The sequence below is a fragment of the Coregonus clupeaformis genome, chromosome 2 (genome assembly GCF_020615455.1).
Source record: "Coregonus clupeaformis isolate EN_2021a chromosome 2, ASM2061545v1, whole genome shotgun sequence".
NCBI classification, from domain to species: Eukaryota; Metazoa; Chordata; class Actinopteri; order Salmoniformes; family Salmonidae; genus Coregonus; species Coregonus clupeaformis.
In genome coordinates, this window is record NC_059193.1 from 28,109,759 (window position 1) to 28,122,159 (window position 12,401).

At 46.5% G+C, this 12,401-nt stretch overlaps 2 protein-coding genes across 25 annotated transcripts in view; both read left to right on the plus strand.

The window, feature by feature from the left end:
• The window catches only part of LOC121532782 (protocadherin gamma-C5-like), a 211,211-nt gene that overhangs the window by 181,658 nt on the left and 17,152 nt on the right, over nucleotides 1-12,401 (plus strand). For 2 of the 24 annotated variants that reach the window (XM_045205073.1, XM_045205079.1), the window contains exon 1: nucleotides 8,982-11,649. The exons of 21 other annotated variants lie outside the window; for them this stretch is intronic. In XM_045205073.1, the coding sequence (XP_045061008.1) occupies nucleotides 9,190-11,649 (2,460 nt within the window). In that variant the 5' untranslated portion in view covers nucleotides 8,982-9,189. Of the gene's footprint in view, nucleotides 1-902; nucleotides 3,534-8,981; nucleotides 11,650-12,401 lie in introns of those variants that run through there. One more of the 24 variants, XM_045205087.1, reaches the window with a different exon arrangement.
• Nucleotides 1-12,401, plus strand: part of LOC123481079 (protocadherin beta-16-like) — a 55,122-nt gene that overhangs the window by 37,661 nt on the left and 5,060 nt on the right. The window lies entirely within an intron of this gene.

A 12,401-nucleotide genomic window follows, 5' to 3' on the forward strand; every position in this document is an offset into this window, starting at 1 on the left:
TTCTGGCCATTTTGAGCCTGTAATCGAACCCACAATTGCTAATGCTACAGATACTCAACAAGTCTCAAGAAGGCCAGTTTTATTGCTTCTTTAATCAGCACAACTGTTTTTAGCTGTGCTAACATAATTGCAAAAGGGTTTTCTAATGACCAATTGGCCTTTTAAAATGATAAACTTGGATTAGCAATCACAACGTGCCATTGGAACACAGGACTGATGGTTGCTGATAATGGGCCTCTGTACGCCTATGTACATATTCCATTAATAATCAGCCATTTCCAGCTACAATAGCCATTTACAACATTAACAATGCCTACACTGTATTTCTGATCAATTTGATGTTATTTTAATGGACAAAAAAATTGCTTTTCTTTCAAAAACAAGGACATTTCTAAGTGACCCCAAACTTTTGAACGGTGGTGTATATTTTCCACATTTAATGCAGCTCAATCAATAGATAATGTATAATAGTAAAACCATGTATTTCCTTCCTTTGGGATCTTCTAGAATGGCAGTGTTTTGGATGTTGTCTGTGCGTAATGAGAGAATATTTCTGATCATGGTTTACATGTTGACACATTTCTATGATGATCATGGTTGTTTACACTTTAACGCATTATTTTATGTTGGCTATAATATATTTCACAACAATATAGACAGTATATCAAAAATAGTGATTTTATCATCTCTCTCTCTCTGTCTCTCAGTCTCTCTGTGTGTGTGTTGTGTCAGAGTGATTATATGCAGCGCCTGGCTGCTGCTGTGGCTTTAAGAGGTCTGTTCTGTTGGCCTCTCATTGGGTGTTAAAGATGCACGCTGTACACCAATAGTGTGCAGAACTGTACAAAGAGATCTACTCCCTCCCCCAGCCTCAGCAGCGTAACCCTTACAATACTCAGAGCTGGAGGAGAGAGAGGGATGTGCTTACACAGAAGGAAAGATAATGTAATCTAAACATCATTTTCTATATCAAAACTAATGGACGATGCTAAATGGAATATACATTCTGGAAATGTGTTTTGATATGAAGCTCTTTGTTCTGGACAGTATTTAAGTGGGAATTGTGTTATAACGGATCAGGGATGACAAAGAGAATGGGATACCGGGACTGGAGATGGCTGGCTCTTTGGTGGCATCATTCCGTTCTCTTGTGGAGTACAATAGACGGACAGACTCGCTACACCATCCCGGAGGAACTGAAACAGGGCTCTGTAGTAGGAAATCTAGCCAAAGATCTGGGTTTGGGACTATCTGAGATATTTGACCGTAAGTTGCGTGTCGCGTCTGAGGCTGGTAAGCAGTATATCAGTGTGGATGCGGGGAAGGGCGAGCTGGTCGTCAATGAGAGAATAGACAGAGAGACTTTATGCGGACAAAGCGCCAGCTGCGTTTTACCTCTGCAGGTTGTCATTGAGAACCCGTTACAGTTGCATCGAATTGAGGTGGAAATACGCGACATAAACGACAATTCCCCTACTTTTCTCACAAAGGAGCAGGCTTTAAAAATTGCAGAATCTACTGTAGCGGGTGTGCGTTTTCCTTTGGAGAGCGCAGAGGACCCTGACGTGGGAAGCAACTCACTTAAATCCTATACCATCAGTAAAGACGACTGTTTTAGTTTAAAAGTAAAAGAGCTTCGTAATGGAAGAAAAGTCCCTGAACTGGTTTTAGAGAAACCACTTGACCGAGAGAAAAAAGCTGTCCATCAGCTACTATTGACAGCACTAGATGGGGGGAGTCAAGTCAGATCCGGGACGTCACAGATAACAATCACAGTGCTTGATGTAAATGATAATATCCCCGTATTTGAGAAATCAGTGTATAAAGTTTCCATCAGCGAAATTAGCGCAAAAGGCACTTTCATGGTTACACTTAAGGCAACGGATGAAGATGATCGTCAAAATGGTGAGGTAAAATATTCATTTGGTGAGCACACACCTGAGTCTGTACTTTCTACATTTGATATTGATACGGAAACAGGGGAGATGTTTTTGAAAGGTGAATTAGATTATGAAACTGCTGCAAATTATGAAATTGATATTACTGCTAAAGATAGAGGTATTCCGGAGATGGAAGGACACTGTAGCGTGCAGGTGGAAGTGGTTGACCTAAACGACAATGCTCCCGAAATCGTCCTCACCTCCCAACCGAGTCAGGTGCGAGAAGATGCGCCAAGTGGCACAGTCGTGGCTTTGATCAGTGCCCGGGACCTAGACTCCGGTAATAACGGTAAAGTTACGTTACAACTCCCGCGAGACTATCATTTTAGTCTGAAACCGTCCTTTTCTAATAATTATGCACTGGTCACCAGTGGTGTTTTAGACCGAGAGAGCTTCTCAGAGTATAATATTGAGATAACAGCCACTGATTCGGGCTCCCCTTCCCTGACTACCAAGACAACTATACCTGTCAGTATCATTGATGTCAACGACAACCCCCCTAAATTCACTCAGCCCTCCTATAATGTCTATTTAAAAGAGAATGGACTACCAGGCTCCATGCTCACCACAGTATCGGCATCTGACCTGGATTTCGGGGATAATGCCAAAATCTCTTACTCCATTCTAGACTCCAAAGTGCAGGACGTGTCTGTGTCCTCCTATGTGTATATGAACTCTGATAACGGCAGTATATACAGCATGCACTCGTTTGACTATGAGAAAGTGAAGGTGTTTCAGATTCTGGTGCAGGCAAAGGACCATGGCTCTCCGTCTCTGAGCAGCAACGCCACTGTCCATGTTTTTATCCTGGACCAGAACGACAATGCCCCCGCTGTTATTTACCCCTCCGCTGCCCTGGGCTCGCTCTCTCACCAGAAGATGCCTCGCTCCGCTAAAACAGGCCATTTGGTTACTAAGGTAACGGCCGTGGACGCAGACTCGGGCCATAACGCCTGGATCTCGTATAAGCTGGCGGAGGCCACAGACGCGTCTCTGTTCAGTGTCAATCTTTACACAGGGGAGGTGAGGACTAAACGCTCTGTGTCCGAGCAGGACGACTACTCTCAGAGGCTGCTTATAGAGATAAAGGACGACGGGGAACCGGTCCAGTCTTCAACGGTCACAGTGGCCATACTGGTAGAGGACGGGCTACACGAACCCATCTTGGACCTTTGGCAGAAAGCGCCAGAGCCCAGCAAGAAAAGCGGGAGAATCACCCTGTATTTGATCCTCTCTCTGGCCTCGGTGTCCGTGCTGTCTCTGGTGACTTTTGGCATCTTAGCGGTGAAGTGTGTTAGAAACAGCAGGAGCAGCGGTAGTTGCTGCATGAGACTGGACGACTTGAACGGCTACAAGAACCCCAACAGAAACCTGCAGATCCAGCTCAACACTGACGGACCTATTAAGTACGTGGAGGTCCTGGGAGGGGACATGTTGTCTCAGAGTCAGTCCTTCAGGTCCTGTCTCTCTCCCATGTCAGAGTTCAGTGATTTCACCTTCGTTAAGCCCAGCAGCACCACTGACTTTAAGGAGATGATCAACGTTCTAGACGCGTCTTTACCCGACAGCGCCTGGACCTTTGAGAGCCAGCAGGTGAGCGGCGAACTGTAGTTTATTGTGACTATCATGATTCTCGAATGTAGACTGTTTTGTGACGTCATTAATCACCATAAGACGTCTACGTAACAAAATAACCTCCACTGTTGTGTATTTCATTCCATTCATCATAGCTTTGTCATAGTCGTTCAGATTGAATAAGAATATTGTGTGGCTAGCGTATAATTTATGCTCAGTATTTTGTCATGTATTAGAGGAAGTAGGTGCGGTGAAAAACTCTGCCACTGAACCTAACAATAATATGATTCGTAATCAGAGTTTCAGTTTTTCATAATTTAATTATGTAAAAAATATTTTTCAGCTGGTTACTCTTCATTTAACTGTTGACGTCGGCAGCTATGTTCAATGGATGATTAGAAAAACCACAGGAATCCCCTGGTCATGATCATCAGTGACTGAGTAATAATGTTTCTGTGGGTGTTAAACGTGGTGGTAGTTCTATTGTGACAAGATGCTCTGGTATCCGACCATGGAATGGAGGCTGAGGGGTTTCAGCACCACCAGTGTGGACAGCGAGACCCCCTCGGAATCAACTGTGTGGTTTTGTGGGCTCATGGCAGGCTAACAGAGAAATACATTTACAGTTGCTGTACATTTTTTAATTGTACAATTGCTGGTATTTCTATGATTGATTGCAGCTCATTTAATAGTTTATATAAACTATAATAGTAAAAAAAAGTTTCCTTCCACTGGGCTCTTTTTAGAATTACTGTTTTGGATGAAGTCTCCTGAGTGGCGCAGTGGTCTAAGGCACTGCATCGCAGTGCTAGCTGTGCCACTAGAGGCTCTGTCGTAGCCGGCCTCGACCGGGAGACCCATGGGGTGGCGCACAATTGGCCCAGCGTCGTCCAGGTTAGGAGAGGGGTCCAGGTTAGGGGAGGGGAATGGCCGTCAGGGATGTAGCTCAGTTGGTAGAGCATGGCGTTTGTAACGCCAGGGTTGTGGGTTCGATTCCCACGGGGGGCCAATATTAAAAAATAATGTATGCACTCACTATGCTCTGGATAAGAGCGTCTGCTAAATGACAAAAATGTAAATGTGAGCAACAGAATATTTTATTTTCCATCCTGGTTTACACCTTTACACATTCTGATTCATAGGCTTACCTCTTGGCTGCCCATAGTATTTTGTACATCAATATGAACAGTATGTTGTTGCACGGGCTAATGGTACTCTCTCTGTGTGCTGTCAGTTAGAGCGCTTGGGTAGTGTGGATACTGTGGCTTTAAGAAGTCTGTTCTGTTGGCCCTTCATTGGGTGTTACAATTGCACGCTGTGCTCCAATAGTGTGCAGAACTGTACAAAGAGATCTACTCCCTCCCCCCAGCCTCAGCACCGTGACCCTTACAATACTCAGAGCTGGAGGAGCGAGAGGGATGCGCTTCCATAAACTGAAATACTGTATACTCCAAACACAACGTCCATATCGTGATTAAAAATTAATGGAAAAATGCTAAATGGAATATACATTCTGGACATGCGTTTTGATATGAAGCTCTTTGTTCTGGACAGTATTTAAGTGGGAATTGTGTTATAACAGATCAGGGATGACAAAGAGAATGGGATACCGAGACTGGAGATGGCTGGCTCTTTGGTGGCATCATTCCTTTCTCTTGTGGAGTACAATAGACGGACAGACTCGCTACACCATCCCAGAGGAACTGAAACAAGGCTCTGTAGTAGGAAATCTAGCCAAAGATCTGGGTTTGGGACTATCTGAGATTTTTGACCGTAAACTGCATGTCGCGGCTGAGGCTGGTAAGCAGTATTTCAGTGTGGATGCGGGGAAGGGCGAGCTGGTCGTCAATGAGAGAATAGACAGAGAGACTTTATGTGGACAAAGCTTCAGCTGCGTTTTACCTCTGCAGGTTGTCATTGAGAACCCGTTACAACTATATCGTGTCGAGGTAGAAATACAAGATATCAATGACAACTCCCCTAGTTTTCCTTCAAAACAACACACGTTAGAGATAGCTGAATCAACAGCGGCAGGTGTACGTTTTCCATTAGAAAGCGCACAAGACCGAGATGTTGGAAGTAATTCTCTAAAATCATATACTCTTAGTAAAGACGAATGTTTTACTTTAAAATTAAAAGAAATCACTGGTGGAAGAAAAGTGCCAGAACTGGTTTTGGCTAAACCTCTGGACAGAGAGAAAAAAGCTGTCCATCAGCTATTATTGACAGCGCTTGATGGGGGCAATCCGATAAGATCCGGAACGGCACAAATAACAATTACAGTGCTTGATAATAATGACAATATTCCCGTATTTGAAAAAACTGTGTACAAAATTTCTGTAAGTGAAAGTAGTGCTGAGGGTACTTTAATACTACAACCTAAAGCGACAGACATCGACGAGGGCCAAAATGGGGAGGTAGAGTATTCTTTCGGTGTGCATACACCAGATTTCGTGCTGTCTGTATTTGAGATTGATCCTGTAACCGGGAAATTATTTTTAAAGGGAGGATTAGATTTCGAGATGGCTGCAAATTTTGAAATCGACATCAGCGCGAAAGACAAAGGCACCCCTAAAATGGAGGGACATTGTAGTGTGCAGGTAGAAGTCGTAGACGTTAATGACAACTCTCCTGAAATCGTCCTCACCTCAAAACCGAGGCCTCTGCCCGAAGACGCACCCAGTGGCACGGTAGTAGCTTTGATTAGTGTCCGGGACCTAGACTCCGGGAATAACGGTAAAGTAACCTTACAGCTCCCGCGAGACTATCCTTTTAATCTGAAACCGTCCTTTTCTAATAATTACGCACTGGTCACCAGTGGTGTTTTAGACAGAGAGAGCTTCTCAGAGTATAATATTGAGATAAGAGCCACTGATTCGGGCTCCCCTCCCCTGACTACCAAGAAAACGATACCTGTCAGTATCATTGATGTCAACGACAATCCCCCTAAATTCACTCAGCCCTCCTATGATGTCTATTTTAAAGAGAATGGACTACCAGGCTCCATGCTCACCTCAGTATCGGCATCTGACCTGGATTTCGGGGATAATGCCAAAATCTCGTATTCCATCCTAGCCTCCAAAGTGCAGGACGTGTCTGTATCCTCCTATGTGTATATGAACTCTGATAACGGCAGCATATACAGCATGCACTCGTTTGACTATGAGAAAGTGAAGGTGTTTCAGATTCTGGTGCAGGCAAAGGACCACGGCTCTCCGTCTCTGAGCAGCAACGCCACTGTCCATGTTTTTATCCTGGACCAGAACGACAATGCCCCCGCTGTTATCTACCCCTCCGCTGCCCTGGGCTCGCTCTCTCACCAGAAGGTGCCCCGCTCCGCTAAAGCAGGCCACCTGGTTACTAAGGTAACGGCCGTGGACGCAGACTCGGGCCATAACGCCTGGATCTCGTATAAGCTGGCGGAGGCCACAGACGCTTCTCTGTTCAGTGTCAATCTTTACACAGGGGAGGTGAGGACTAAACGCTCTGTGTCCGAGCAGGACGACGACTCTCAGAGGCTGCTTATAGAGATAAAGGACGACGGGGAACCGGTCCAGTCTTCAACGGTCACAGTGGCCATATTGGTAGAGGACGGGCTACACGAACCCATTTTGGACCTCCGGCAGAAAGCGCCAGAGCCCAGCAAGAAAAGCGGGAGAATCACCCTGTATTTGATCCTCTCTCTGGCCTCGGTGTCCGTGCTGTCTCTGGTGACTTTTGTCATTTTAGTGGTGAAGTGCGTTAGAAACAGCAGAAGCAGCGGTAGTTGCTGCATGAGACTGGACGACTTGAACGGCTACAAGAACCCCAACAGAAACCTGCAGATCCAGCTCAACACTGACGGACCTATTAAGTACGTGGAGGTCCTGGGAGGGGACATGTTGTCTCAGAGTCAGTCTTTCAGGTCCTGTCTCTCTCCCATGTCAGAGTTCAGTGATTTCACCTTCGTTAAGCCCAGCAGCACCACTGACTTTAAGGAGATGATCAATGTTCTAGACGCGTCTTTACCCGACAGCGCCTGGACCTTTGAGAGCCAGCAGGTGAGCAGTAAACAATAGCATTGTGACGAATAATATTCCTGACTCTAATGCTTTATGACGTCCTATCATGAGAATTCAGAGTTTATTTTTCACGTAGGCTATGATGTCATAATCAGTGAGTGGAGATCCACCATCAGTTGGGACATCACACCCTGAGAAATTATGATGAATGTTAGCCGATATTGTGACGTTTAATATTCCATGGTGCACCTTATGAAATAATAATGTCGGCCTAATGTTATATAATATAGTATATAATATTTTATAATATTAGCGCCAAAACATGCTTACTGGTATGCACATTCCCTTCAACGTTGTAGTCTGTGAGAATGGATGATACCTGAACCTGCATGTCATATATGGTTGTAGAGTAGTTCAGAAAAATAATTAATTGTACACACTTATCAACTACAGAAAAAATGTAGGCTTGTGGGTTCATGTAAAATATTTTCTTCATAACGAAAATGCTGAAGAAAATTAGGATTTATAAAATTATGGAATTTACATCAGACAAATTATGTCTAAATAGTAATTTAACCCTCTTTCGTTGATTTCTTCATTTAGCATACCAGTGAATTATATGGATTTCTTTAGGCCTATATCATAGCACTGTAATTTCCCATTAAATCAGTACAGTAGGCCAACTAATTTGCACCGGATCAAACGTGATAAGTGACCTTTGTTATCTAACTCTAAATCGCTCTGGATAAGGGCGTCTGCTAAATGACTAAAATGTCAAATGTAAATAAGTGCATATGCCATTTATCTGTTTTAATAGGCCTTTTACAAAACAGCTGCTGTAAGTAGGCCAATGCTCCTTGTATTGGTTATCAATTACATTGCTGCCTCCTTGCCAAGACGAGTCTGTGGTTACGTAATGATGTATTGTTCAAGCGTTATCAACACTTCTGAAAAGGAAACGCTTTGGAAACATGCCACCTTGCGGCTAAATCTATCATTGCAATTTGACCATCAGTTCAACGCTTACTTTTTAATGTTGCCTATATTCAATGGAAGTAGTTCCGTTCGTTGACGAAACATAGCAACAAGTTCATACATACACTTGTGGTTCAAACCCACCCTTGTTTGTTTCGGTCTGTGCAGCATGCCTTTGGAAAGGCATAAGTAACTTTTCTTTTTTTAAATCCTCTAAATTATTTGCTTTTACGCTTGCCGTTGCCTTTCTGTTGTGCATTCAGAGTTGTTTTGCTTAAAACAATAATGGATTTAGCCTGTAACATGTCTGTAACTTGGTTGTCAGTGCAAAAGAAGTGCCTCTAAAAAGTTTTCACTCTCTCGGCTTTGTGAAAGAGTTCTTTCTGTATGGGGAGCAAGTCCCGGGTTCTCGGCCAATAGGAAACGGGTTTTTGTGTCTGTGTCCCCGCCCCTAAGAGGAGCGGAGCAGAGGAGACAGAGTGGGGAGAGTTTTAGCCGAGCCTTCATGGAGTTGTACCTTTCCTCTTTATTTTCCATATAGAATTAGGGCGTCATGATTACTCATAAACTTCCCACCGCACTTTTTCTTAAACGGAAGTGTTTACCAACAGCCTGGTACCGTCGTTTTCACGGAACTATGGATTAGTTACGGTAAAGAGGAACTTTACACTTTTTCCATCCCCCGGACCCCTCTCACAATGGAATCCAGACAGAGGAAGCACTGCGGAGGATGGCCCGTGCTGAGGCTATGGTTTTCCCTGGCGTGCCTCATGGGCGCGACCGCGCAGCTCAGCTACTCGGTGTCAGAGGAGCTCAGGCCGGGGGCTGTGGTCGGGAATATCGCTAGGGATTTGGGTCTCACTGTTCAAATGATAATTCAGAGAAAATTGCGGGTGGTCTCGGAATCTAACGCGCAGTATTTCGAGGTGAACCAGGCGACTGGGGATTTGATTATTAGACAGACAATTGACAGGGAACACATGTGCGAATTAAGTACAACATGTTCACTACATCTTGAGATTGTACTTGAGGACCCTTTAGCAATACATCGTGTTCTTGTGGATATTATGGATGTGAATGACAATTCGCCGCAGTTTTCCACTAAGAATATTTCCTTGGAGATATCAGAGGCGGCCGCGCCGGGCACACGGTTCCGACTGGAGAGTGCGCACGATCCAGATGTGGGTATCAACTCTTTGCGCACTTATCACCTCGCACCCAACGACTGTTTTGTTTTGAATGTGGAAACGAAAATTGACGGTAGTAAGTTCCCCGAGTTAGTTTTAGAGAAGGCTTTGGATAGGGAGACGCAGGCCTCGTTTCGCCTGTTGCTCACTGCCGTAGACGGGGGTCAGCCAGAGAAGTCTGGCTCCACTCTTCTACTCATTAAAATTCTGGACGTCAATGACAACGCGCCCGTCTTTGACGAGCCGGTGAAAAAAGTTAGCGTGTTGGAGAATGTTGAAAAGGGCACTTTAGTAACGAAACTGAACGCGACCGACGCGGATTTTGCCCAGAACGGGGAGATCTCCTTCCTGTTTAGTAAATACACGCCGGACCGGGTGCTCAAGCTATTCAGCATGGATTCTAAAACCGGTGAGGTCCGTGTGAATGGTCACGTGGATTATGAGACAGGGAATGTGTATCACATCACTGTGCAGGCCAGGGATGGGGGAACCCCCGCCATGGAGGGATCCTGTAACATCATAGTTGAAGTCACTGACGTGAATGACAACTCTCCGGAGGTGATGTTGACGTCACTGACCAGTCCTATCCAGGAGGATGCAGCGCCGGGAACAGTTATCGCCCTCATCAGCGCAAGGGACCTGGACTCTGGTGAGAACGGCAAGGTAACATTAAAGGTCCAGTCTGGCCTGCCCTTCAAACTCAACTCCGCCTTTGGAGAACACTACAACCTCATCACCGACGGCAACCTGGACCGAGAGACCATGGCCGATTACACCGTGGTCATCATGGCGACCGACGCTGGCTCCCCTCCCCTGTCATCGCATACGACCTTCATGGTCAAGCTGTCAGACGTGAACGACAACGCTCCATCGTTCTCCCAGCCCTCCTACTCAGTGGACGTCCCCGAGAACAACACCCCCAGCACCCCCATCGCCATGGTGATGGCCTCTGACCCAGACACGGGGGACAACGGCCGCGTCTCCTTTTCCATCCTGTCCAGCATGGTCCAGGGCTCCCCCATCTCCTCCTATGTCTACATCAACCCAGAGACTGGACGCATCTACAGCATGCGCTCCCTGGACCATGAAACCCTCAACGCCTTCCGCATCGAGGTGCAGGCCCGAGACGCCGGGGCGCCACCCCGGACCGCCAATGTCACTGTGCATGTGTTCGTAGTAGATCTTAACGACAACGCGCCCCTCATCGTGTACCCCCCCTTCCCCCAGGATACGGGGCTGCAGCTCAGTGTACCCCAGTCGGCTGGGCCGGGGCATCTCATTAATAAACTGGTTGGGGTGGATCCTGATAGTGGTCATAACGCCTGGTTGTTCTACTCCATCGCCCCCGGGCCTCACACTGGTCTGTTCCTCATCACCCCCCACACCGGCGAGCTCCGCACCACCCGCAAGCTAGCCGAGGAGGAGGGTGGCTCCGCCTATGACATCATCGTGGTCGTCCAGGACAACGGCGAACCTACTCTCTCCACCACTGTGGCCATTACGGTAACTGTGGAGGAGAAGGGCGCCAGCGACGCCGCCACGGACAACCGGAAGACGTCAGTGATGCGGCGGACTGGGATGTCTGACATCACACTGTACCTCATCATCTCACTGGCCTGTGTCTCGGCCGTGTCCTTCCTCACCTTCCTCATCCTCATGGTCCGATGCCTCCGCCACCGCAGCGACCATGGAGGGACGGGCTGCTGCTACAGCCATTACCGGCCCAGCAGGGCCTACCATCAGAGACCCAACAAGGACCTCCACCTGCAGCTCAACACAGATGGACCCATCCGTTACATGGAGGTGGTGGGAGGGGCTCAGGACCCCCCAGGAACACGGACCTACAGACCCTGCTACTCCACCATCTCCAGCCGCAGTGACTTTGTGTTTGTCAAGACGCCCATGATGAGCCACAACAACACACTCAGTATGACGCTCAACAGGAAGCACCTAATGAACTCAGCCAATGAGGTGAGGGCACCAGGGGGCAGAAGGCAGGGTATTGGTGAGATACACCTGTGATATGGCTAATAGAGTTATCTGAAAAATCACTTGTCCAATGACGTTTGAGGTCTGTAAGGACTAGGTTATAACCAGTGGCGGTGAAGGTTTTATCCAAAGATGGTTGTCTTTATTAACTTAGCTTACCATATTGAATGGAGAATTCAACTCATGGTTATGATACTATTTTTAACATCCAGTCTTGAGCCTGCTGACCTAGATTGACTAAGTCACGTAGCAATGCAGTAGTTCTCCTAAAGCCTAGTGTTGTTGAGCCTCATCCTTCTCTTTAGGACGTGGCAAAGGGGCTCTTCTTACCGTGTCATCCAGCTAGAGGAAATTAAGGAGAGGAGAGATTTAATATTTAATCTGACCCAAGGCTAGGAAATGCAGTCTCCCTCTCTTTCTGACTTCCAATTACTAAACAAGATCAGCAGGGAAGCACTGTACTACAAGAGAATGAGGGAGAGAGGGAATGGTTGGATTGGAGGGCAGAGAGTGGAGTGAGATAGAGGGAATGGTTTAGACAGACGGAGAGGAGGAGAGTAACGACAGATGAAAATAGATACCAGAGCTAGAGTAATGGAATAGTGAGATAGGAAGTGGAGGGGAACAGGATGTCAGAGAGAGGAAGAGAGGGTTGGAAAAGAGCAGGGGTAAGAGGGGGAGGATGGAACAGAGGGAAGGAAAGCGAGAAGAGGGGGTGAATCAGTCAAAGAGTA